Source organism: Macaca mulatta, chromosome 16 (genome assembly GCF_049350105.2).
Source record: "Macaca mulatta isolate MMU2019108-1 chromosome 16, T2T-MMU8v2.0, whole genome shotgun sequence".
NCBI lineage: Eukaryota > Metazoa > Chordata > Mammalia > Primates > Cercopithecidae > Macaca > Macaca mulatta.
The window spans coordinates 5,013,984-5,040,815 of record NC_133421.1 but is presented as its reverse complement, the minus strand read 5'-3'; the positions used below and the strand labels follow the sequence as shown (position 1 = coordinate 5,040,815).

The window sequence follows — 26,832 nt, the reverse complement described above, 5'->3', positions numbered from 1 at the left end:
TCTCGCCTGAGGTGGCCCGGTGCCCGGCGAGGTATGACTGGGGGATGGTGCTGGGGGGAGCACAGCACACTCAGGGGGCTGAGCTGCGGTGGTCAGTGTGACTGGCACAATTAGGGAAGCCTCCTTGGAGGGATCAGGGGATGCTGAGGCAGGAGCAGTCAGGAGGGCTCCTGAGGGAGGTGAGGGATGGCTGGAGCCATCCTTGAGACGAGGAGCAGAATGCTGGGTGGAAGTTCCAGGTGACCTGGACCCTCTGCCAGGCACGTTTTCCACACACACCAACGGCTTTCCATCCACTGTGCAACCAGCCGGGTTATTCAAGCTCTTGAACTCCACCTTTGGAATGGGGACACCGGCAGTGGCACCAACGATAGGATGACGGTTCATTGGGATCAAGTCAGCAAAGTGCTCAGTGTGGCGCCTGGCACGCGGTCAGAGCTCAGCATGTGCTGGCATTGAGTGTTTTGTGACCCTCACCATCATCATTGTCCCCATCACTCCACGGGGTCCCTGGGAACTGGGCCGGGCTGGAATGATGAGCTTTACTTCTTGGCTGGGGACATGGAGGAGGCCTGGAGCAGAGAAGGACCTCTCCAGGGTCGCCCGTCCCGCCCCTCTGCTGCCTCCAGTGTAGATTCTGCCCCCCCAGCTCATTCGGTGCCTCTCAAGCTGTCCCCCCAGCCCACTTCGTCTGTGCGTCCCTTGAACCCGGGGTGGCCCTGCCTCCTCTGCCTGTATCCCAGGCCCCCTTTCAGCCAGGGGTGAGCTTGGTGCTTCCCCGCTGTTAGTTGGAGCTATAATCACTGAGGTGTCCTGTGTACCAGCCCCAGGGTTGGGCTCAGGATAACGAGCTTGGGACATGGAGAGAAAAATCGCCACGCCTGCTCACAGTCTGGTGAAAGGGGAGTCGAGGAGAGAGTGGGAAGCGACCAGAGAGAGGTGAACTAGCCCCGTGGGGCCTGAAGAGCGGCAGGTTATTCTGATCCTGTAGGCAGTCTCAGGGGACTTCCTGGAGGAGGCGGTGCTAGAGAAGATGTGGAGAGGAAGGAAAAGTACATCTCGGGCAGAGAGATATGGGAGCAGTGGCTCAGAGTGGGGGCACTGAGGTGAGGAGTCTGGTGTAGCTGAAACGTTGGGCGGTAGAGGAGTCTTTGGGGAGATGAGTCCCTTTGACTTCCTTGGCGGTCAGTCAAGGAAATTGGACAATCCTGAGGGCAGTGGGGAGCCATGGAGGGATTTTTTGTGGGAGGGAGGGCATGGTGAGATGTGCCTTTTGGAGAGGTGACTCTGGGGGATCTGCATGGATGATGGATTGGAGGAGAGGCTGATGGCAGGGAGACCATGAGGAGGCCTTTGGGAAGCCCAGGTGATAGGTGGTGATGTGTGAGCCTGGGTGGTCAGGGATAAAGAGGAGGGGACAGCACAGAGGGGTGTCAGTATCATAGGATCTGCAGGACCAGGCATGGGAGTAAGGGAGAAGGAGGAATCCCGGTGGGAGGGACTGGAGGGATGGCGAGGCAGCCTCTGACATGGTGCACCACAGGAGAAGATCCAGGTCAGGAGGAATGAGCCAAATTCAGTTGTGAAATGTTGGGTAAGAGGTGCCTGAGGGACACCCAGGTGGAGGCCCCATCTTGGAATGCAAGAGGGAAAACTGGTGGAAGTGGAGCCAGACAGGTGTCGTGTGGGGCCAAGGGGGCAGCCTGGGTCTGGGTGGACTTGTCCAGAGAAGGGCCGAGACATCCCTGAGCTAAGCGGGCAAGGACCACCTCCCTGGCTCTCCTCCCACTTCCCCTCCGTTCTCACTTTTCCAGGGGAGGTTTGGACCTCGGGAAAAAATTGAGGACAGAGTTTTGGGAGAATCCCAGGTTTTTTCCTCAGCAGGACCCGTCAAGCCACTGCTCTGAGCCCATCCCCCCATTCATAGACTTAGCTCCAGGCTTAGTTCGGCAAAGCCTCCTCAGCCCAGCCAAGAGCTGAGCTTGATGTGTGTCCTGAATTGGTGTCCACTCCTCTGCCCCAAAGGCTCTCTGAGGACCCTCATGTGAAGGTTTGGGCATCCCCCTCAGAACTGAGTAGGGGACTTGGGCCTAGAGAGAAACAGAAAATGTAAGAATAGGTCGGGCGCGGTGGCTCAAGCCTGTAATCCCAGCACTTTGGGAGGCCGAGGCAGGTGGATCATTTGAGGTCAGGAGTTCGAGACCAGCCTGGCCAACATGGTAAAACCCTGTCTCTACTAAAAATACAAAAATTAGCCAGGTGTGGTGGTGGGCGCCTGTAGTACCAACTACTCGGGAGGCTGAGGCAGGAGAATCGCTTGAACCCAGGAGGTGGAGGTTGCAGTGAGCCAAGATTATGCCACTGCACTCCAGCCTGGGCAACAGAGCAAAACTCTGTCTCAAAAAAAAAAAAAAAAAAAGAAAGAAAGGCCAGGTACGGTGGCTCCGCCTGTAATCCCAGAACTTTGGGAGGTCAAGGTAGGTGGATCACAAGGTCAGGAGTTTGAGACTAGCCTGGCCAACATGGTGAAACCCTGTCTCTACTAAAAAAAACTACAAAAATTAGGTGGGTATGGTGGTAGGCACCTGTAATCCCAGCTACTTGAGAGGCTGAGGCAGGAGAATTGCTTGAACTTGGGAGCTGGAGGTTGCAGTAAGCCGAGATTGTGCCACTGCACTCTAGCCTGGGTGACAGAGCAAGATTCTGTCTTAAAAAAAAAAAAAGGGAAAAATATATATAAATTACAGGTGAAGAAAGAGGGCAATGCTGACCCCTAAGGAAACAGGTGCTAATGGTGGAATCAAAAGCACCAGGGAGTCTGGAGATGGGAGAGACTTTTGGACCTGAGAGTGTTCCTGAACTATCATGCCATTCCCTGACAGCAGCTGTCATCTTTGCTTCCTTCCTGGACCCTGGAAAACTGATGCCCAGGGTCAGAGACGCAGACTGATGGAGGTTGTGGAGCCACTGGCCTTGCAGAGCCCAGAGCACTTGGGCATTTCTTGGCACAAAGCAAATGAATGGGCAGTCTCCTTCCCAGCCCTGGACTGTTCAGGGATAGTTCTTTGACTTCAAAGGAACAGAAATGCAGTAGAAATGGTATAGAATTGTCTGCTCACCTGAGTCAACCACACCCAGCTGGTGCCCTTTGGTCTGGAGAGAAGGCAGGAAGAAACAAACATCGCCTACAGCAGGTCAGCAGCCAGGGTGTCACAGGGCTAAGGCCTTGCCACGTGCTTATGACGCTGGGTGGGATGTGGTGTGTAAAGTGACCAGTAGAGCAAGTACAGGACAGACCCTCACAGTCTAGCAGCTGCTTTGCCCCAGGAGTTAGGTCTTTGCCCAACAGTTGGGGTCCTTCCCAGCCCTGCGCTTATCACTGTCTTCTCATGTCTGGTGCTCCAGCTGACAAGGGCTTCCTTCTCCAGACATAGACCTCCCCTTCTCCTGAGGCTTTCTCATGCTGTTCTGCCTTTGGGGCTTTTCCCAAACCAGAGGATGGTGTCAAGACCCAGACCACATCCCACCCCAAAAGAGCACAGAGCCCTCCCTGATCCCTGTCTTCAACTGGAAGGATCTTCTCTTCCTCTGAGCTCCCGTAGCCCAACCTCTCTCTGAAGAGGTTCACGTGGTCATTGGGATGATGTGTTAGCTCTGGTTGAGATCTCTGAGCGTGGGGTCCCTGGAAGGTTCATCTCTTCCCTTCTGTCTCCCTGAGTTTCTTACACAGAGGACATTAGTAGCTTTTGAGTAAGTAGATGAGTCAATAAAAGGGCAGGCAGGAGGCCGGGTGCGGTGGCTCACGCCTGTAATCCCAGCACTTTGGGAGGCCAAGGCAGGTGGATCACGAGGTCAGGAGATCGAGACCATCCTGGCTAACACGGTGAAACCCCATCTCTACTAAAAATACAAAAAACTAGCCGGGCGCGGTGGCGGGCACCTGTAGTCCCAGCTACTTGGGAGGGTGAGGCAGGAGAATGGCGTGAACCTGGGAGGTGGAGCTTGCAGTGAGCCGAGATCGTGCCACTGCACTCTAGCCTGGGTGACAGAGCGAGACTCCGTCTCAAAAAAAAAAAAAAAAAAAAGAAAAGAAAAAAAGAGCAGGCAGGAAAATGATGAGCTGGTGAGCAAGCAGCTGGGTGGCCCAGCACGGCCCTTGGCATACATGAGGACACTATGGAGCGATGAGGAAATGCTTCTTCCTTTCCCTCAGGTTCTCAGCCTCAGGTCTGGAGTGGATACATATTCTTGTGATACGGCTTTCTGGACCATCTTTGGGTCCCTGTGGACTCTGAGAGAAGGCCTTGAGTAGGTAGGGAGGTAGGGCAGAGACAAAGGACTGCTCCTCATCTTCTTGTGAGAGATTGGGAAGGGGATGAGGCTTAGGAGAGGTAAAGGCTTTAAGCAGCTGAGAGCACAGTGGAAGTCACCTGAAGGATGCAACCTCCCAACATTTTGGTTTAAGGTTATGTAGGTTTACTTGCTTATTGGTCCTGTCCACCTATCCTCCCCTCCCAATTACTTATTATCCATCCATCCATCTATCATTTATTCACCTATCCATCATCTATTCATCCATCCATCCATCCATCCATCATCCATCCACTCATCTACCCGTCATCCATCCATCATCCATCCATCCATATATCATCTGTATATCCATCCATCATCCATCCACTCATCTACCCATCCAATCATCCATCCATCCATCCATCATCCATTCACTCATCTACCAATCCCATCATCCATCCATCCATCCATCCATCATCCATCCATCCATCCACCCATCATCCATCCACTCATCTACCCATCCCATCATCCATCCATCCATCCATCCATCCATCCATCTGTCATTTATTCACCCATCAATCATCTATTCATCAATCCATCAATCATTTATTCATCCATCCATCCATCATCCATCCACTCATCTACCCATCCCATCATCCATCCATCCATCCATCCATCATCCATCCACTCATCTACCCATCCCATCATCCATCCATCCATCCATCCATCTGTCATTTATTCACCCATCAATCATCTATTCATCCATCCATCAATCATTTATTCATCCATCCATCCATCATCCATTCACTCATCTACCCATCATCTATCCATTTTCCATCCACCCATCCATATATCCATCCATCCATCATCCATCCACTCATCTACCCATTCCATCATCTATCCATCCATCCATCCATCCATCCATCATCTATCCGTCATCCACCCATCCCTCATTCTATCATCTCTCCATTATTCATTCATCCATTTATCTGGGCATCTATACAACCAACCATCCTTCCTTCCACTCATTTGTCTTTCACTCGTTATCTATCCTCTCACTCATTCACCTATGAAGACTTCTGAGCATTAGGACCAGTGTTGGGAATCAAGGATAATTCAACTGTAGTCTTTGCCATTGAGGAATGTACAGCTGTAGGATGGTGTATTGTCCAGAGTGTGGAAAATCATGGCCTCACTGTACTATTTCTTGGTCAGTTCTGACCAACTTACTGGAACAACAGCTCTGGAAGGGACGGAAATTTTGTCCACTGTTCACTACTGTATCCCCAGCTGCAGAAACAGTGCCTGGCACATTGTAGATGCTCAATAAATATTTGTGGAGTAAATGCACCACTGAGAAATGCAGACAGGTAGGGTGATGGGGAGCAGGGGAGGGAGTGGACCGACAGTCTTGGGGAAAAAGCTGTGGGTATAGGGCTTGGAGCTCTGTCTGGAGATAATTTGGCAAATCTCAACCAGGACGTTTTGGGACTGAACCACCAGCAAATGTGTTTGGAGTTTCTGGGTCAGGCTGCGGTTGCAGAGTGACTACTGTAGGGCGAAAGTTCTGGGGTGCTGCAGGGCTGCAGGGAAGTGGCAATCAGACTGGTTGACCTCCGATGTCCACTTCAGCTGGACATTCCGTAAGAGGACGACCCCAGAACTGCCCTGGCTCCAGGTTCCAGGCCTTAGCAATCATCTGGCCCAACCATCATCCATTCAGGTGAAGATGACTGGCCCAGAGAGGGCAAGTGACCATCTGGGGTCACACAGGAGGGAGAGGCAGAGCTGGACTAGAACCCAGGCTTTAGTTCCCAGGCAAGGGTTTAACTCCTCTCTTTGTCTTCCCTTTTGGAAGAAGAGTTTGACTGGTAGCTCAGGTCAGAAGGTTCCTTTTGGTGGGCAGGAGACTGGCAGGTGAGGCAGGTGAGACTGGCAGCCAGTACTTCCCTCCACCCCACGTAGCCCCATCTCTGGATTAGCACTGAACCTTTCAGGCTTGTCTGTGGCTGGAAGAAAGGGCAGGGATTCCTCGGGCAAGCCCGGGGTCTCTCCTGCTTGCCCCACCCTAGGAAGTGGCTGTGCCAAGCAGCCTCCCTTTGGGGCCAAGCCCTAGAGCTAGTTTAGCTGGAAGGCGGCTCAGATTGCTAAGGCGAGAGCAAAGAAGCGCAGATTGTGGTATGGACTGTGAGCCTGGACATAGGGAAGCAGGTTCTTTGACCAACTTGGCTTTTACCCTGGGGGGTGACCATGGATGAGCTGCTTCTCCATACTGAGCCTCAGTTCTCTCGTCTGCAGAATGGGGCCACAGTCTCTTCCCTGCTACCCTCCCTCCCGAATCTGACACGGCTGAGACTGCCCTTTGGGAGCTCTTCTGTAGTCTTGTGAGGAAGGAAGGGCCATGCTGGTACTTCCGGACCTGAGGACGAAGGAGGCAGCAAAGGTGCTTAGGAGCCCTGGGTGCCTGGAGAGGCCCTGCTGGTCAGGAGGCCGCAGTCCCTGGCCAGGACACAGAGGCTGCAGTTGTCCTGTAGCAGCTGCAGGGCAGGAGGGTTGCTGCCACCGAGATCGCCCTCAGCCTGATCCTCACAGTCCGGGTTGTCGTCAGCCGGAAGGCTCTTCTCTGTGCGTGTGATTGTGTTTCCAAGGACATGGGTGCCTGAGTTTGTGGGTGTGTCTGAAGGTGGAACTGGGCTGTGTCTGGCTGGGAGTCACATCTTGGGTGTATGTCTTGCTTCTCATAGGCCAGTGTCTCTCCTTCTCTGGGGCTCAGCCAGGCCACAGGGCCCTGGGCCTCTGTCTGTCTTCTCCCAGCCCAAGGAGAAAACTGCCTTTGCCCTGTGCCTCCCCTCACTGCTCCCCTCCACTGCTCCCCTCCACTGCCCCCCTCCACTGCACCCCTCCACTGCTCCCCTCCACTGCCCCCCTCCACTGCTCCCCTCCACTGCCCCCCTCCACTGCACCCCTCCACTGCTCCCCTCCACTGCCCCACTCCACTGCCCCCCTCCACTGCCCCCCTCCACTGTCCCCCTCCACTGCCCCCCTCCACTGCCCCCCTCCACTGCCCCCTCCACTGCCCCCCTCCACTGCTCCCCTCCACTGCTCCCCTTCACTGCCCCCCTCCACTGCCCCCCTCCACTGCCCCCCTCCACTGTCCCCCTCCACTGCTCCCCTCCACTGCCCCCCTCCACTGCCCCCCTCCACTGCCCCCCTCCACTGCTCCCCTCCACTGCCCCCCTCCACTGCCCCCCTCCACTGTCCCCCTCCACTGCCCCCCTCCACTGCTCCCCTCCACTGCCCCCCTCCACTGCTCCCCTCCACTGCTCCCCTCCACTGCTCCCCTCCACTGCCTGAGATGGTTTCCTGGCTTTTCCTTCTCCACAGAGAATTCCCAGCCCTGTCCTCTGACCCCTCAAGTCCTTCCTGCTCTAGATCAGCCTTTTTTTTTTTTTCTAGAGGAGTCTCCCTCTGTCCCCCAGGCTGGAGGGCAATGGCACGATATTGGCTCACTGCAACCTCCACCTCCTGGGTTCAAGAGATTCTTCTGCCTCAGCCTCCCATGTCGATGGGATTACAGGCGCCTGCCACCACGCCTGGCTACTTTTTGTATTTTTAGTAGAAATGGGGTTTCACCACATTGGCCAGGCTGGTCTCGAGCTCCGGACCTCAAGTGATCCTCCAGCCTCCACCTCTCGAAGTGCTGGGATTACAGACTTGAGCCGCCGCGTCCAGCCTAGATCAGCCATTTTCAGCCCGTTTTCTGCTGTGACAAACAGCACAAGTGCTGATCAACGGGGGCAAGTATAACTCTGGCCATCTCCCTCTCCCTCAAGAGCCAGGAAGGCCCACATAGATCTGAGTCTAGGGACTGCCCCTCAGAAGGGTTCTGACTTCGGACCTGAGGCCGGGGGCGGGTAGGTGGTGACGGGAAAACCCAGCTCCCAGCACCATCTTCCCCATCCTTGAGGTGTCCTTTGTAGCTGGAGGTGGCTGCAGACAGGGCAACCTGGCTCAAGTGTTAGACCCCCCTCTGTAGAGACTCAGGTTCATCCACCCAGTATTTCTAGCAAGGAGAGTCACCCAGACTCAGTTTTGTTTTGTTTTGTTTTTGAGAAGGAGTCCTGCTCTGTCACCCAGGCAGTAGCACGATCCCGGCTCACTGCAACCTCTGCCTCCCGGGTTCAAGCAATTCTCCTGCCTCAGCCTCCTGAGTAGCTGGGATTACAGACGCACGCCACCACACTCAGCTAATTTTTGTATGTTTAGTAGACCCAGGGTTTCGCCAGGTTGGCTGGTCTCAAACTCCTGACCTCAACTGATCTGCCCATTTCGACCTCCCAAAGTGCTGGGATTACAGGGATTAGCCACCGCACCCGGCCTAGCCCAGCTTTGAATCTGGACTTTGCTACCTATCTGCTGTGTGACCTTGGGCAAGTTGCTTTATCTACAGATAGAAGCCACACGTCTCCATGGGAGGCCTTCCTCACCTTGACATTGTAAATTAGCAGCTAATTGACACTACAGGACAAGAGGAGACTAGAAATTGTCCTCCCTCACCTGCCCCCACCGAGACAAATGCATGTCTGGCTGCTTCCCCATGCGTCTGTTTTTTTTTTTTTTTTTATGAGATGGAGTCTCGCTGTGTCACCAAGGCTGGAGTGGAATGGCATGATATTGGCTCACTGCAACCTCCACCTCCCAGGTTCAAGTGATTCTCCTGCCTCAGCCTCCCGAGTAGCTGGGATTACAGGCGCCCGCCACCATGCCCGGCTAATTTTTGTATTTTTAGTAGAGACGGGGTTTCTCCATATTGGTCAGGCTGGTCTCGAACTCCCGACTTCAGGTGATCTGCCCGCCTTGGCCTCCCAAAGTGCTGGGATGACAGGCATGAGCCACTGTGCGTCTATGTTTATCTTTTGTTAAGTGCAGATTTACTGAGCGCAAGATGAATCTGTAATTGACTGTTTCCTCTACCTGCCCCTTTTCACATGCAACACATGTACTCAGCAAACAGAATCGAAGCCTCACAAGAACGTGGCCCTATGCTCCCTGTTTCTTTCTTTTCTTCCTTCCTTCCTTCCTTCCTTCCTTCCTTCCTTCCTTCCTTCCTTCCTTCCTTCCTTCCTTCTTTCCTTCCTTCTTTCCTTTTTTCTTTTTTCTTTTTTTTTGAGACAGAGTCCTGCTCTGTCACACAGGCTGGAGTGCAGTGGCATGATCTCAGCTCACAGCAACCTATGCCTCCCGGGTGCAAGCGATTCTCCTGTCTCAGCCTCCAGCGTAGCTGGGATTACAGGTGTGTGCCGCCATACCTGGCTACTATTTTTTTTTTTTTTTTTTTTTTTGCATTTTAAGTAGAAACGGGGTTTCACCATGTTGGCCAGGGCTGGTCTCCAACTCCTGACCAGAGGTGATCTGCCCGCCTCAGCCTCCCAAGGTGCTGGGATTATAGCCCCTGCACCCGGCCTGCTCCCTCTTTTTTTTTTTTTTTTTTCTTTCCTCCTTCCTCTCCTGCCCACTTTCGCCTTTAAATATTGAGGCCCTCAAAATCCTGTTCAGAGGAGAAAGCGTGGGCCACAGATCCTGCTGGGGCTTGTGTGTCTTTTTCCTGGGTGTGTCCTCAACCTTGGCAAAATAAACCTCTACATCAACCAGGCTCGCCTCAGTCCTTTTCTTCGGTTGTTCACACTTGACCGGCAGCTCCCTGGAGACCATCTGTGAAATGTAGGTGATAATGACAGTGACCATCTCCGAGGGCTCCCGGGAGGGCTGGGCAAGGCCATTTGGGCTCAGAGCTGGTCAGGGTGTGTGCTCAGCATGGGGGCACCCTCTGTGGCCGGGAGGCAGGACACAGGCAGACAGGCTCTGCCTGGTTCGGCCCTGACGAACTTCCTCCATGTTCCCTCAGTGCACACTTCTTCCTGGAGATAGAAGGGTTTGAGCCCAACCCCGTGGCTGCCAAGACCTCTCCCCCTGTCTTCTCCAAGCCCATGGATTCCAACATCCGGCAGTGGTGAGTATGGGCCCCAGCCCAACCCCCTGCCCTGGGCCCAGCCCTCAGCTCCAGAATGTGGCCAGTGACTTGCCCTGGTAATGGGGCCAGGCCTGGCTGTGGCATGCTACCACTGTCTATTATAAAACTTTATTATTATTTATTTATTTGAGACAGAGTGTCGCTCTGTTGCCCAGGCTGGAGTGCAGTGGCCCAATCTCAGCTCACTGCAGCCTCCACCTCCTGGGTTTAAGTGATTCTCCTGTCTCAGTCTCCCAAGTAGCTGGGATTACAGGCACATGCCACCACGCTTGGCTAGTTTTTGTATTTTTAGTAGAGACGATTTAGTAGAGACAGTTTAGTTTCACCATGTTGACCAGGCTGGTCTTGAACTTGCGACCTCAAGTAATCCACCTGCCTCGGCCTCCCAAAGTGCTGGGATTACATGCATGAGCCACCTCATCCGGCCCATTTTAAAACTTTAAAACCCTCTCTGTTCCCTCCACCAACACCTCCAGCATCTCTGGCAACTGTGATGACATGGACTCCCCCCAGTCTCCTCAGGATGATGTGACAGAGACCCCATCCAATCCCAACAGCCCCGGGTAAGTCTGCCCCTCCCCCTCCTCCCACTGTGCCCACTCAGGCTGGGGGTGCCAGAGAGGCAGGATCCAGGGCCCTGCAGGAAAGAGAAAGAATCCACCATTCCTGGGGATTGGGACAAGTGGAGTCATGGGTCCATGACAGGTAGGACGTGCTGGGGGAAGAAGTGGAGTATTGCATTTTATAAAACCCATTCATTATGAAACATTCAAACAGCAGGACGCAGTGGAACAAGAACTGTAGCACGATACTGTTTTTGTGAACTAAAAATACATGGCCAGGTGCGGTGGCTCACACCTGTCATCCCAGCACTTTGGGAGGTCGAGGCAGGCAGATCATGAGGTCAGGAGTTCAAGACCAGTCTGACCAACATGGTGAAACCCCGTCTCTACTAAAAATACAAAAATTAGCCGGGCGTGGTGGTGCATGCCTGTAATCCCAGCTACTCAGGAGGCTGAGGCAGGACAATTGCTTGCACCCTGGAGGTGGAGGTTGCAGTGAACTGAGATTGTGCCATTGTATTCCAGCCTGGGTGAGAGAGCAAGACTCTGTCTCAAAAAAAAAAAAAAAAAAAGAAAAGAAAAGAAACAAAATACGTGTGCCCAATATCCATATGCATTTTGCAAGAACACGTGGAAACAAAAGGAGATCATCCTGGCTAACCCACTGAAACCCTGTCTCTACTAAAAATACAAAACATTAACCGGGCGTGGTGGCAGGTGCCTGTAGTCCCAGCTACTCAGGAGGCTGAGGCAGGAGAATGGCATGAACCCGGGAGGCAGAGCTTGCGGTGAGCCGAGATGGCACTACTGCACTCCAGCCTGGGCGACAGAGCAAGACTCTGTCTCAAAAAAGAAAAAAAAAAAATCGAGACCATCCTGGCCAACATGGTGAAACCCTGTTTCCACTAAAAATATAAAAATTAGCCAGGCGTGGTGGCCGGCGCCTGTAGTCCCAGCTACTCAGGAGGCTGAGGCAGGAGAATGGCATGAACCCGGGAGGCGGAGCTTGCAGTGAGCCGAGATGGCGCCACTGCACTCCAGCCTGGGCGACAGAGCAAGACTCTGTCTCAAAAAAGAAAAGAAACAAAAGGAGACATCAACGGTTACCACGGTTACTTATCTGGAGTGGGAGGACAGGGAGGGATAGATTAAAAAAGTTCAAACAACATAAAATATGAAATCTCATATTTTCAAGGTAATGTCTATTGACAGGCATAGATCCTTCCTGATCATTACTGCATGCAGCCAAATACAGGTATTTTGACAGAATGTGATTGCATGTGGATTACAAGGGGAGCCTGATGGGTCCACACAGCCCAGGGGTTTGCAGGCGTTGTGACAGGCATGGGAGATGTTGGCGGCAGGTGCAGCGCCCTGCAGGCAGCTCTGGCGGGGAAAAGGAGAGATTGAGCTTGAGAGGACGTGTGTGGTGAGTTGGAAACATTTTCTGGCTCAGTGCACACCTGGCCAAGGAAGAGCAGAGGAGGAAAAAGAGGCGGCTGAAGAAGCGCATCTTTGCAGCCGTGTCTGAGGGCTGCGTGGAGGAGCTGGTGGAGCTGCTGGTGGAGCTACAGGAGCTTTGCAGGCGGCGCCATGACGAGGATGTGCCTGGTGAGTGTCTGAGCCTGGCAGAGGGTACGGGGCTGGGGCCCCGCTTGACTTCCGTTGTCCATCTTCCCCTCCCCTCACCAACCCGTGGGGCTGGAGTGTGAGGGGCCTTGAATTCTGGCGAGGGACTTTGAACTTGACTCCAAGGAGAATGGGGAACCACAGAAAGGTTTGGGCAGGTGAGAGTCGGACGAGAGTTGGGGGGTGAAGCTGGAGAAGGCCACTGTTCAGGCAGGGCTGGGACCCTGAAGCAGGGCTTGAGAAGGGGAACAGTTCTGGGCAGCTCCTCAGCCAGTAGCACGGGCAGGACTTGAGGACCTGGGGAGTGAGGGACAGGGGGTCCAGCATGATGCCATTTAGACTTGGGTAGCCTGGTGGCTGGTGGAGCCCTGGGTGTGCAGGGACCAGTGCAGTATCAGGTTGATGGGGAGGCCATGAGCTGAGCTTTATTTGCAGGACACGAGGAGGGGGCAGGCTGGAGACAGAGGTTCTGGGGTGGACAGTGGGAAGCCACACCGTGGGGAAAGAGTAAAAGGCCTCAGATAAGGCTCCCATGGGCCACAGAGAGCAAGGAGCCAGCAAAGGAGACGGAGGAGGAACAGCTGGAGAGGGAGGAGGAGAGCGGCCAAGTGTGAGACCTGGGAGCAGGGTGTAGAGCAGGGACTTGAGGTCTGCGGCTGCAGCTCCCACACCCTCTGAGCTGGGCGGGCCAAGGGCAGCCGGGCCCCGCCTGTAGCTCCGTCCCACGGCCCTGCCTGCAGACTTCCTCATGCACAAGCTGACGGCCTCCGACACGGGGAAGACCTGCCTGATGAAGGCTTTGTTAAACATCAACCCCAACACCAAGGAGATCGTGCGGGTCCTGCTTGCCTTTGCCGAAGAGAACGACATCCTGGGCAGGTTCATCAATGCCGAGTACACAGAGGAGGCCTACGAAGGTATCCTGCCCACAGAGGGGCTGTGCAGACAGGAGTCTCTGAGGGTGCGGGGCTGCGGGGCCGCAGGGCCACTGCTGGCCAGGCCACGTGGAGGCATGGCTGCCACTGAGGAGCCCCAAGCATGTAGCATGGTGCCCGGGAAGCTTCAGGTACCTCTCTCTTTCTTCCTTCATTCTGCAAATAATTTTGAGCACTGGTTCCATGCCAGGCATTGTTTTTGGCATGGGCATGCATTGGTGAATAATACAGGTTAAAGTCACTGCTCTAAGGCTGGGCACGGTGGCTCACGCCTGGAATCCCAGCACTTTGGGAGGCTGAGGCGGGTGGTTCATCTGAGGTCAGGAGTTCAAGACCAGGCTGACCAACATGGTGAAACCCCGTCTCTACTAAAAATACAAAAATTAGCCAGGCATGGTGGCGGGCGCCTGTAATCCCAGTTACTTGGGAGGTTGAGGCAGGAGAATCACCAGAACCCAGGAGGAGGAGGTTGCAGTGAGCCGAGATTGCCATCGCACTCCAGCCTAGGCAACAGAGCAGAACTCCATCTCAAAATAAATAAATAAGTAAAGAAAGAAAGAAAAAAGGAAAGAAAGAAAGCAAGAAAGAAAGCAAGAAAGAAAGAATCACTGCTCTAAATAAGATAATTTTAGATTAAAAATATTATGAAAATAAATGGAGATAGTGTGACAGAAAGTGACTGGGGGAGGGCAACTTCAGCGTGGACAGTCAGAGTGGTCGCCTTTGGCCTGAGGCTGACATGATGAGAAGGATCAGGGCAAAAGCCTCAAGATGGGACTGAGCTTGGCACATGGTTGAGCAATGAAAAGAAGGCTGGGCCGGGCGCGGTGGCTCAAGCCTGTAATCCCAGCACTTTGGGAGGCCGAGACGGGCGGATCACGAGGTCAGGAGATTGAGAGACGATCCTGGCTAACACGGTGAAACCCCGTCTCTACTAAAAAATACAAAAAAATAGCCGGGCGAGGTGGCGGGCGCCTGTAGTCCCAGCTACTCGGGAGGCTGAGGCAGGAGAATGGCGTGAACCCGGGAGGCGGAGCTTGCAGTGAGCCGAGATCCGGCCACTGCACTCCAGCCTGGGTGACAGAGCCAGACTCCGTCTCAAAAAAAAAAAAAAAAAAAAAAAAAAGAAAAGAAGGCTGGAAGTGAGGCAAGACAGCTGGGCAGGGGCCACCAAAAGTCAACAGTTAGCATCATCATCATCATCATTAACTGTCCCCAACTGGGTCTCAATTTTGTGGATTTCTTTGTAAGTGGGCCAGAGAGGGTGCTGGGAGAGCAAATCTGGGAGAGTGGCTCCCTCCCAGGAAATCCACTGGGGAAAATCAGTGAGATGTGTCTTTATTCGAGTTTTGGAGTCAGTCAACAGCGCTTTAGGGTCTTATGAGGTGCTTGTGGCAAAAATGATTGGCTTAATTATAATTGGATGCCGTCTGGCTGATATGCTGGGGGCACTAGATGTTTGAGCTTTTTTGGTTTTTGTTTTTTTGAGACAGAGTCTCGCTCTGTTGCCTAGGCTGGAGTGCAATGGCGCGATCTTGGTTCACTGCAACCTCTGCCTCTCAGGTTCAAGCAATTCTCCTGCGTCAGCCTCCCAAGTAATCGGGATTACAGGCGCCCGCCACCATGCCTGGCTAATTTTTTTGGATTTTTAGTAGAGACAGGGTTTCACCAATTTGGCCAGGTCTCAAATTCCTGACCTCAGGTGATCCACCTGTCTTGGCCTCCCAAAGTGCTGGAATTACAGGCGTGAGCCACCACGCCCTGCCACATTTTAGCTTTTTCCAGGTGGGAGTTTAGCTTTGGCCCTTAACCCTTCTCATGGGAGAAAGTAACTGTGATTTATTATTTGAACTCTGCAGACTTTCAAAAGCATTTTTTGTTATATTATAAGAAAAAGTAAAGGATTGTGACAAACTAGAAGGTATGGAGTGGAAGAGAGGAAACCTAGGGAAGACTGCTGCAGCTGAGTGCCAAACTGCACACTGAGCTGCCTGGTAGCCAATGCAAAGAGAGAAACTGGATGAACCATATCACATTCTCAGCCTGTCTCTAGGGAGTTGACAGTAGTCCTGTAGACAGGGAGGTTCAGGCCAGTGCCTCAAGCTTGCTTGTCCTAATTCTTCTCCCTTTTCAGTCCCCTTTGTCTCCTCCTTTCTTCTTGTCAGTATTACAGGACTTATGAGCTACCCTTTGCTAGCAACATGTTTCCTTTGAGGGCAAGGATGAAGTCTGTTGCCTATAGTTGATTTCCTGGTGTCCTTAGGGTCTCACATAAGAGATACTTAGTGTGTATTTTTTGAATGAGTGAATAAAAGAAGGTTGTTAGTGTTTCTATGAAGGCTTTGCTGTCCTGGTCACAAATCCTTACCTCTCCCTGTTCTCAACCTCCCCTTTCCCTCTCCTTTCATAAATCTGCCTCTTGCTGGGGCGAGGAGGTCTGGGGGGCTGCGGGGACCTCCTCTGTCTCTGAATGGTAGGAGGAGCCATTTATTCTTGTCTCCCTGGAAACCAACCCCACCACCTGCTGGTGGTGCCTGCCTTCCTCTCAGCATTTCCTCCACCTGGAGCAGAGGGGCTCCAGGACCAGCAGAGTAGCATTCTTCCACACTTTGGGCAGGACCCAAGGTGACCACTCTGGCTATCCACTCGAAACATGCCCTTCCCCAGTCGTGTTCTGTCACACTACCTTCATTTATTTTCAGAGCATTTTAAATCTAAAATTACCTTATTTAGAGCAGTTACTTTATTTATTTATTTATTTATTGAGATGGAGTTATGCTCTGTCACCCAGGCTGGAGTGCAGTGGCGCAATCTCAGCTCACTGCAACCTCTGCCTCCCAGGTTCAGGTGATTCTCCTGCTTCAGCCTCCCAAGTAGCCAGGACTACAGGCAACTGCCTTGCCTCTCTGAGTCTCAGTTTCCCCACTGGGCAAAGGCAAATATTTCCTCCCCATGCTGCTAAGGGGAACCAATCACAACTTTATTAATATCATTTTAAAGCATTTTATCAGAGGCCTTCAGAGTTTTACTTTTTAAAGCAATTCTTCAATTAAGACATTTTTATTATAAAAAATTTAAACATGAGTTAAGATATTAGCATAATAAACCTCTACACATCCATCATCAGATTCAATATGTTTATTTTTATTATTTTACTTTATTTATTTATTTATTTAGAGACAGGGTCTCACTCTGTTGGGCGGGCTGGAGTGCAGTGGCACGATCACGGCTCACTGCAGCCTTGACATCCCTGGGCTCAGGTAATTTTCCCACCTCAGCCTCCCAAGTAGCTGGGACTATAGTTGATTTCCTGGTGCCCTTACGGTCTCACATAAGAGTTACTTAGTGGCCGGGGGCGGTGGCTCATGCCTGTAATCCCAGCACTTTGGGAGGCTGAGACGGGCGGATCACGAGGTCAAGAGATCGAGACCATCCTGGCTAACACGGTGAAACCCCGTCTCTACTAAAAAATACAAAAAAAACTAGCCAGGCGAGGTGGTGGGCGCCTGTAGTCCCAGCTACTTGGGAGGCTGAGGCAGGAGGATGGCGTAAACCGGGGAGGCAGAGCTTGCAGTGAGCTGAGATCCGGCCACTGCACTCCAGCCTGGGCGACAGAGCGAGACTCCGTTTAAAAAAAAAAAAAAAAAAAAGGAGATACTTAGTATGTATTTTTTGAATGAGTGAATAAAAGAAGGTTGTTAGTGTTTCTATGAAGGCTAATTTTTCTATTTGTTGCGGAGATAGGGTTTTACCATGTTTCCCAGGCTGGTCTGTAACTCCTGGGCTCAAGCAATCCTCCCGCCCCTGCCTCTCAGTGATAGGGTCACACACATGAGCCACCGCACCCGGCCTAACAATTTATTTTTAATTACATCCACATCACAGGAATAGCGTTTTTTTTTTTTTTGAGACAGAGTTTCACTCTTGTTGCCCAGGCTGGAGTGCAATGACACGATCTCAGCTCACCGCAACCTCTGCCTCCTGGGTTCAAGCGATTCTCCTGCCTCAGCCTCCTGAGTAGTTGGGATTACAGGCATGCACCACCATGCCTGCCTAATTTTGTATGTTTAGTAGAGACAGGGTTTCTCCATGTTGGTCAGGCTGGTCTCGAACTCCCAAACTCAGGTGATCCACCTGCCTCGGCCTCCCAAAGTGCTGGGATTACAGGAGTGAGCCACCGCGCCTGGTTTAGAGTTTCATTGTAAAGCAGCCCAGCATTTTACATAAGTTTTTTTTTTTTTAAGTCCTTTACCCATATATAGAAAATTCCTTAAAAGGAGTTTTCTAGGCCTTTGACATATGTGTGTGTATATGTGCACACAGAAAAAGTTTTACTGATTTAACATAAAATAGTATCATACTGTCTATATTCTACAAGTTGTTTTTTTTTATTAACTATATGTCTTAGAGTGCTTCTTATGCCAAAACATGAAAGTCTAGCTTCTTTTCACCAGCCTGGTCTGCAGTTGCGGCTGCACCCTGGCTAATTTCACCACTCCGCCATTGACAGACACTCAGGTGTTTCCAACCGTGTTGTTGTGACACTCTCACAGTGCACGATCTTGTCTATGACCCTGTGCACAGGTGCACATTTGTTTTTAAAAATATTTTGAATTGGGATATTTGGGTTCAAGTGCATGTACATTTGACGTTATAATAGTGGCCAGGTGCGGTGGCTCATGCCTGTAGTCCCAGCACTTTGGGAGGCCGAGGCGGGAGGATCACCTGAGGTCAGGAGTTTGAGACCAGCCTGACCAACATGGTGAAAACCCGTCTCTACTAAAAATACAAAAACTAGTCGGGCGTGGTGGGGCACGCTTGTAATCCCAGCTACTTGGGAGGCTGGGGCAGGAGGATCGCTTGAACCTGGGAGGCGGGAGTTGCAGGGAGCCGAGATCGTGCTACTGCACTCCAGCCTGGGCAACACAGCAAGACTCTGTCTCAAAAAAAAATTTTTTTTAAATAAATAAATAAAAGTTATAATAGTTATTGCCAAACTTGTCTCTAAAAGATACTAATTTACTCTCTCCCCACAACAGACTACAGAAATACTCATTTCCTACTCATCACTAATACTGCAAATTATCCTTTTTTTTTTTTTGGTCTTTTCCAGTCTGGGGGTGAAAAGGGTTAACTCTGTCGGTTCTGATTTTCATTTTCCTGATCACCACTGATTCCAAACATCTTTCACTTTGTTTAGTTACTGTGTGTCTTCTCCCCTGTGAGGTGCTTGTTGATCATCTTAGTTTTCTTTTAGGTTGTTTGTCTTTCTATTGATTCGTAGGTGCTTTTAATATATTACAGACTTTTAAAAACACATTGCCTTTTTTTTTTTTTGAGATGGAGTCTCGCTCTGTTGCCCAGGCTGGAGTGCAGTGGTGTGATCTCGGCTCACTGCAAGCTCCGCCTCCCGGGTTCACATCATTCTCCTGCCTCAGCCTCCCGAGCAGCTGGGACCACAGGTGTCCGCCACCACGCCCGGCTGATTTTTTGTATCTTTTAGTAGAGACGAGGTTTCACCGTGTTAGCCAGGATGGTCTCGATCTCCTGACCTCATGATCCGCCCATCTCAGCCTCCCAAAGTGCAGGGATTACAGGCGTGAGCCACCGCGCCTGGCTGCCTTTTTTTTTTTTTTTTTTTTAAGACAGAGTCTCGCTCTCTAGCCCAAGCTGGAGTGCAGTGGCGCTATCTCCACCTCCTGAGTTCAAGTGATTCTCCTGTTTCAACCTCCCACGTAGCTGGGACTACAGGCGTGCACCACCACACTCGGCTAATTTTTTTGTGTTTTTGGTAGAGATGGGGTTTTGCCATGTGGGCCAGGCTGGTCTTGAACCCCTGACCTCAAGTGATCCACCCACCTCAGCCTCCCAAAGTGCTGGGATTACAGGTGTGAGCCACCGTGCCCGGTCCAAAAACACATTGCCTTTTTATATATCTCAAATATTTTCCCCAGCCTATCACTTGTCTTTAACTTTCATTAGGATGCATTCAGGAATACAGAAATCTCCGATGTAGGGGGATTGCTTGAGCTCAGGAATTCAAGACCAGCCTGGGCAACACGGCAAGATCCTGTCTCTATAAAAAAGTTTAAAAATAAGCCAGGAGCGGTGGTGCAGGCCTGTAGTCCACACATGTGTGTGTATATATGTACACAGAAATAGTTTTATTTACTTAATTATTTAACATAAAACAGTACCATCATGTCTGTAGTCTACAAGTTGCTTTTTTTTGATTAACTGTATGTCTTAGAGCATTTCTTATGCAAAATATGAAAGTCTAGCTTTTGGGAGGTTGAGGCCGGAGGATCGCTTGAGCCCAGGAGTTCAAGGTTGCAGTGAGCTATGCTCACACCACTGCACTCCAGCCTGGGTGACACAGCCAGATCCTGTGTCAAACAAACAAACAAACAAACAAACAAAAAACCAAAAAACCCCAAAACCATAAACCTTTATGTAAACAAAGATGTCAGCCTTTTCTTTATGGTTTCTGCCTTTTGGATCTTGCTTAAGAAGGTCTTCCCGACCAAAAGGTTAGCTATAAACCATCTTTCTAATTTGTTTTAAAGCTTAGTTATTTAATCCACCAACACTATTTTTGTTCATGGCATGGTGGCAGCTCTTTGCAAAATGCTGTTTCTGGTGGTGCATTTTGAGACCCTCTCCCGCTCCAGCCTTCTGGTCCCTTCCATCTGGAAGTTCTCTGGTCTCCAGCAGGCTTAGTGTCCCTCCCTCTGCCCTTCTTTCCTCTTGCTGTATCACCAGCGTATCATTCACCCACCACCAGGGCCGGATACCTAGATCTTACCTGAGACCCCTTTCTCCCCAGCTGGGCATCCTGAAGGCTCTTTCTCCTGAGGGTCTTTGGGCTTCCTCCTTTCTCCACCCTTCTTGTGCCCTCCACCTCCCCTTAGTCCAGGCCTCACTTTTTTTTTTTTTTTTTGAGATGGAGTTTCACTCTTCTTGCCCAGGCTGGAGTGCAGTGGTGTGATCTTGGCTCACTGCAACCTCCGCCTCCCAGCTTCAAGTGATTCTCCTGCCTCAGCCTCCGGAGTAGCTGGATTACAGGCATCGCCCCCACGCCCAGCTAATTTTGTATTTTTAGTAGAGACGGGGTTTCACCATGCTGGTCAGGCTGGTCTTGAACTCCTGGCCTCAGGTGATCCACCTGCTTTGGCCTCCCAATGTGCTGGGATTACAGGCCTCATTATTTCTTTCACTGGTCTCGGCTGCTTGTAACGCATCCTCCAATTATGCAGCCAGAGGGGTCTGAAAACACCCATGCACCATACACCAAAGTCTCATCATGCCAGTTTCCTAATTCAAGGCCTTCTGTGACTCTGGCCCTTAGCATACGCTCTGCACTCTCACCCTGGCCGATGAGCTGGCCCCACCCAGCCTGGCCAAACTTCTGAGGTCCCAGGTCAGAGAGCTCTGGGAAGCCCCCTGGCGCTCTCTGGCTGGGAAGGGTCCCCTGGGTACCGCAGCTCCGGCCCCCCTCTGAATCGTAGCGCCTAGTTCTCAGTGACACTGCGGGCTTCTTGAGGAATAATCGAAGTTGCATCTTGTGCACCCCTGACCCCCCAGCACTGGGGCCGGGGCGCGGAGCAGGCGCTCCACAAACATTCCTCGGGTCCGCGCGGGCAGGAAGGAAGCAAAGAATGAGGCTGGGATTCCTGGTAGCCGGCGACACAGACCGGAGCTCTGATGTCCCCATGGGTTCGGGGAGGGTATGCAGGCCAGAGACGGGGGGCAAGAGGCCCCGGTTCCCGGCGCTGAGGCTCCGCGCGTCCCGGCCCGGTCCGCAGGGCAGACGGCGCTGAACATCGCCATCGAGCGGCGCCAGGGGGACATCGCGGCCGTGCTCATCGCCGCCGGCGCCGACGTCAACGCCCACGCCAAGGGCGCCTTCTTCAACCCCAAGTACCAGCACGAAGGCTTCTACTTCGGTGGGTGCCGCCCCCGCCTGGCGCGGAGTCTGGGAGGAGGGAGGAGGGAGAGGAAGTGGGGGAGGAGGGAGGAAGGAAAGAGGGAGGAGGGGGGAAGGAAGAGGAAAGGACGAAGGAGGAAGGAAGGGAGGAAGGAAGGGAGGAAGGAGAGGAAGGAAGAGAGGAGGGAGAGGGAGGAAGGAAGAGGAAAGCAGGAAGGAGGGAGGAAGGGAGGAGAAGGGAGAGGGAGTGGGAGGAGGGAGAGGGAGGAAGGAGGAAGGAAGAGGGAAGGAGGAAGGGAGGGAGGAGGGAGAGGGAGGAGGAAGAGGGAGAAAGGAAGAGGGAAGCAGCAAGGAGGGAGGAAGGGAGGAGGAGGGAGAGGGAGGAGTGAGAGGGAGGGAGGAGGGAGGAAGGAAGAGGGAAGGAGGAAGGGAGGAGGGGGAGGGAGGAAGGAGGGAGGAGGGAGGCGGGAGAGGGAGGAAGGGAGAGGGGGAGAAGGAGGGAGGAGAGGAAGGAAGGAGGGAGGAGGGAGGCGGGAGAGGGAGGAAGGGAGAGGGGGAGAAGGAGGGAGGAGAGGGAGGAAGGAGGGAGGAGGGAGAGAAAGGAAGGAAGGAGGGAGGAAGGGAGGGGCCACCTCGCTCTGACCTCTACCCTCACTGCCCCTGCCTTAAGAGGCTCTGGTGCCCCAGAAGACAGAGCTGGGAGGGGAGGAGGCTGGGCATGTCCATCTGAGCAGGACACCAGGGTGGACCAGAGAAGGAGGGGCTGGGAGGAGGTGTTTGGGGAGGAGTCCATGTTCCGGGGTGTCATCTGGTGGTCTTAGAAGCATCGTCCTGGGCAGCCCTCTGAGGGAACAGAGACCTGGGAGGGAGTCTGAGGAGGGAGCCCCATTTTACAGGTGAGGAGAAGGCTCTGTGAAGGGAAAGGACTTGCCCCAGGGTAGCAGGGCATTGACTTAGATGTCCTGGCCTCCAGCTCTGACCTCTGTGCCTGGGCCCAGTGCTTCTCAGGACTGCAGAGAGGTAGTCAAGAGTGAGAGGGCAGAGTTCCCCTGCCTGACAAGTCACAGAGTCCAGAAGCGACTGGGGTTAGGATGCTCTAGGAAAAAAAAAAAATGATATGCATAATTTGGATAGAGTGTAAGTCACCCGTTTTAGAGGACAGTTCTGTTCATTTTCACAATGCGTCCTCGAGTTGGTTAACCACCACTGCAATCAGGACAGGGAACAAATGGCTCCCTCACACTCAAAAATTTCTCTGTGCAACTTTGTTGCAGAGGAGACCCCTCCTCCCACCCAGTCTTGCCTGACTGATGATCACCCATCTGTTTTCTCTTCTGGGTGGTTTTTTTTTTTTTTTGAGATGGAGTCTCACTCTGTTGCCCAGGCTGCTGGAGCACAGTGGCACCATCTTGGCTCACTGCAACCTCTGCCTCCTGGGTTCAAGCGATTCTCATGCCTCAGCCTCCTGAGCAGCTGGGATTACCTTCTGGGTGGTTTTTTTGATCAGCAGGACTAGCTAGTCTGCGCTCTGGGCAGCCCTGGATGTCCAGGTGTGGGTGTCCTGGAAAACAGGGTCTTGTCCAGTTCATAGTGTGCCCTCATTGTCCTGCATAGGACCTGGTTGGAGCTGGTGTTGAGAAGCATTTGTTGGGTGGGGTGAGGAGAGGGGAGGCAGCTGAAGACCTGGTGTCCAGGACTGGTCGTGTCCCAGGCTTGCTGTGTGACCTCATGTGAGTCACTTGCCTTATTTGTTCTTAACAAGCATTTATTGAGCACTTACTATCTACATCAGGTACTGTTCTAGGTATTTGAAATATATCACTGAACAAAACAGAAATCCTTGCCCTCATGGAGCTTACATTCTAGACAGGGAGAGACCATCGGTAACAAGCATTATAAATAAGCATTTTATATAGTATGATGCAAAATGTTAAGTGCTCTTAAAAAATACAAAGTGGACCGGGTGCCGTGACTCACACCTGTAATCCCAGCACTTTGGGAGGCCGAGGCAGGTAGATCACGAGGTCAGGAGTTCAAGACTATCCTGGCCAACGTGGGGAAGCCCCGTCTCTACTAAAAATACAAAAAGTAGCCGGGCGTGGTGGTGCACGCCTGTAGTCCCAGCTACTCGGGAGGCTGAGGCAGGAGAATTGCTTGAACCCAGGAGGTGGAGGTTGCAGTGAGGCGAGATCGCACCACTGCACTCCAGCCTGGTGACATAGTAGGACTCTGTCTCAAAAAAAAAAAAAAAAAAAAAAAAAAAAAAAAAAAGTAAAGCAGAGGACAAGGAATGAGGAGTTCTGTCTGGGGCAAGAGGAGGGTGGATTTTAATTTTAAACAGTGTTTAGGGTGGCTCATTGAAAGGTGATGTTTGAGCAAGGACGTGAAGGAGGTGAGGGAGTGAGTGACTCGACTATCTACAGGCAGAGGGGATAGACGAGCGAAGGACCCGGGGCCTCCTGTTGGAGGAGGTGGAAGAAGGCCATTGTGGCCGGAGGGAGTGAGTGATGGGGAGAGGAGGTCAGAGGATGCAGGGCTTAGTGGGCTGCCGTTGGAACCTGAGCTTTCATTCTGGGAGAGGCACTAGCAGATTGATCTGGCTGCTGTGCTGAGCAGAGTATTAAAAGGCCAGGGTGGAGACAGGGAGGCCAGTTAGGAGGGTACTGCCGTGATCTAGCTTCACTCTTCCCCATAGAAGCGGAAGATGGGGAGAGGGCCAGGGAACCTGAGTTGCCAGTCCTGCTGAGATAGGATATGGGCCCCAGTCCTGGGTCTTGGGGGACGCTGCTTCCGGCCCATGAGAGAACCAAGCTTCAATGTGCTCACCCGCCAGGTGAGACGCCCCTGGCCCTGGCAGCCTGCACCAACCAGCCCGAGATTGTGCAGCTGCTGATGGACCACGAGCAGACGGACATCACCTCGCAGGACTCGCGGGGCAACAACATCCTCCACGCCCTGGTGACCGTGGCCGAGGACTTCAAGACGCAGAACGACTTTGTGAAGCGCATGTATGACATGATTCTACTGCGGAGTGGCAACTGGGAGCTGGAGACCACTCGCAACAACGATGGCCTCACGCCGCTGCAGCTGGCCGCCAAGATGGGCAAGGCCGAGGTGGGGCCATGGGGCATGGGGAAGCGGGAGGTCGGGAGGTCAGGAGGCACAGCTGCCACTCTCTCAGCGCCGGGGGCCCTATCGGGGATTCAGAGACCACAGCCTCAGCCTTGAGAAGGTCCCAGACTTAGGTCCAGAAATGCAGTGGCGTGGCGGCCCGAGGTGGGTTTGTTCTGAGGGGCCACGCGGAGCTGGTGAGATGCAGCCCACTCTCTAGACTTCAGTCCCTAATACGCCGCGTTTCCATCTCTTGTCCTTAGGCTGGGGGAGTCTGAGGCTGAGGTGACACAGAAGCCCCAGCAGGGCTGAGTGGGTGGCCCTTGGGGCCTTCTGCCTCTCACGGGGACGGGAGTTCCAGAATGGCTGCTCTGGGCCCAGAGCTAATATGCTGCCATCTCCCAGTCATGGAGAGACTCCAGCCTGTTTGTCCGGCTGGAACTCTGTGCCGTGTCCCCAGCCGAGAGTGTGGCTGCTTTGGGCCCTTCTTGCCTTGTGTGATGTGGCTGAGATAACCGAGGCTTAGCTGGGAGCCTTGGTGAAGACTTGAGCAGGGCTGGGCTCGGATCTCTTTCAGGGGCCGGTGTCATGGCTTGGTCTGAGACGTTCTTAGGGGACGGATTCTGGGGTCTAAGTGTGTTCCTCAGCCTCACTGTCTCACTCCTCTGCGAGGAGGCTGTGGCTCCTGGGACGCCACCAGAGGACACTGGGGGGTGGTGGCTGTTAAGTAATTGCAGCTGTGCCAGCCTCAGGGTACCCGCCTCCCTGGTTAGCTGCCCCGAGGGCCTTGGTCCTGTCCCAAGTAGTCAGGCCTGGGGCCCACAAGGGGCCTTTTGATTCGCCTGTGGGGGAGGAGGAGATGGAGAACTGCTTCAACAGAGGAGGAATTGTGTGTCTGCCTCCCCGCAGCTCCTGCCTACCCTCAGGGTCACAGCTTGCTGGGGCTTTGAAGAGTCAGCTTGTGGTTGCAGAAGGAGCCTTCTCCAAGGCCATCTTCCCTGTGTGCCACTGTGGCGGGTGCTGTCCCTGCCACCCCAGCCCGGGGAGGAGGCTTCCTGCATGGAGCATGGCCCCAGGACCCCCTTGTTTTCTAGGGGACAGTGTGCCCGCTGTGGCTGGCCTGGGGGAGGCACCTGTCCCCCGCATCCCTCCTCTGTTCCGTGTCCTCCAAAAAACTTTCCTGGATGCTACCCAGGTTGGCCACCGTCCTGGGGCTTTTATAGGCTGGGGTGCGGGACGGAGAGACCTGGCCTTATCCCTAGAAGCTCTCTGCCTGGGCCCTCATGACAGATGGGATGGGAACCCACGGGGCCTTGTGAGGCCAGATCTCTGACACTGTCCTTCCCAACAGTCCCTTCCTCTTGGGTCTTGAGTTGGTGCCCTAGGAAGCCCATGTCTCATCCGGGGGTAACCCAGGGCTCAGCTTTTTGGAAGTAGGAGCCAGAGACAGCGGCTCTGCATCCAGCCTGCACTTTGGAACTAGCCAGGAAGCTTCTCCTGGGTCCCACCCTGGAGATTTTGATTTCATTAGTTGATGCTGTGGGAATTTTTTTTTTTTTTTGAGACTAGACTCTCACTTCATCGCCCAGGCTGGAGTGCAGTGGCACAGTCTTGGCTCACGGCAACCTCCGCCTCCCAGGTTCAAGCGACTCTCCTGCCTCAGCCTCCTGAGTAGCTGGGATTACAGGCATGCACCCCCACGCCCGGCTGATTTTTGTATTTTTAGTAGAGATGGGGTTTCACCACGTTGGCCAGGCTGGTCTCAATTCCTGACCTCGAATGACCCGCCCCTCCTTGGCTTCCCAAAGTGCTGGGATTACAGGCGTGAGCCACTGCACCTGGCCCATGCTGTGGGAATTTCTAAGTTTCCCAGCGACCCCAACATGCAACAGAGTTTGAGGATCACTGACCTACCGAAGTCCCGCGGGCCTCCCTGTGGGGCGTGGCGTTTCTCGTCACCAGCTGTCTGGCCAGAGCAGTGAGCCACAGCTGGAAGGGTCTTGGCTTACGGTGAGCTGGGGACACTGAGAACACTTCTGGCTTCTTCTCAAGTCCAGAGCAAACGGAAACTGTTTCTAAAAAATCATCAGTGCCTGGAGTTTTCACTGAACTGGGGCCCCAGCTGGCGTGAGGCGTTTCAAGCCGATTGTGCAGCTTGCTGCAGCCTGTGAAGAACCTTCACACCTTTTGTCCCCGGTGTTCACATCCCCCAGTGAGATGGGCAGAACAGCAAGCTGTGTGCACATTCCGCAGATAAAGACGGGGCCCAGGGGCCGTCGTGCCAGGCGCAGAGGCAGGTCTCCACCCATCCTGGGCGGGAGTATCTCCTGGGCCCAGCCCACCTCT

General features: G+C 53.0%; 1 protein-coding gene and 1 long non-coding RNA gene across 6 annotated transcripts in view; one reads left to right on the top strand and one right to left on the bottom strand.

The window, feature by feature from the left end:
* The window catches only part of TRPV3 (transient receptor potential cation channel subfamily V member 3), a 51,342-nt gene that overhangs the window by 3,191 nt on the left and 21,319 nt on the right, over window positions 1-26,832 (top strand). For 2 of the 5 annotated variants that reach the window (XM_028835884.2, XM_028835886.2), the window contains exons 3-8: window positions 10,196-10,300; window positions 10,798-10,884; window positions 12,341-12,495; window positions 13,254-13,430; window positions 21,254-21,394; window positions 24,209-24,489. In XM_028835884.2, the coding sequence (XP_028691717.2) occupies window positions 10,196-10,300; window positions 10,798-10,884; window positions 12,341-12,495; window positions 13,254-13,430; window positions 21,254-21,394; window positions 24,209-24,489 (946 nt within the window). Of the gene's footprint in view, window positions 1-6,610; window positions 6,734-10,195; window positions 10,301-10,797; window positions 10,885-12,340; window positions 12,496-13,253; window positions 13,431-21,253; window positions 21,395-24,208; window positions 24,490-26,832 lie in introns of those variants that run through there. The other 3 variants (XM_077969949.1, XM_077969950.1, XM_077969948.1) reach the window with 3 other exon arrangements.
* On the bottom strand, window positions 23,123-26,747 carry LOC144335260 (uncharacterized). The gene is made up of 2 exons (XR_013405990.1): window positions 26,397-26,747; window positions 23,123-25,328 (listed from the first exon to the last, which is right to left on the bottom strand). It is a non-coding gene; the product is annotated as an uncharacterized LOC144335260 (long non-coding RNA).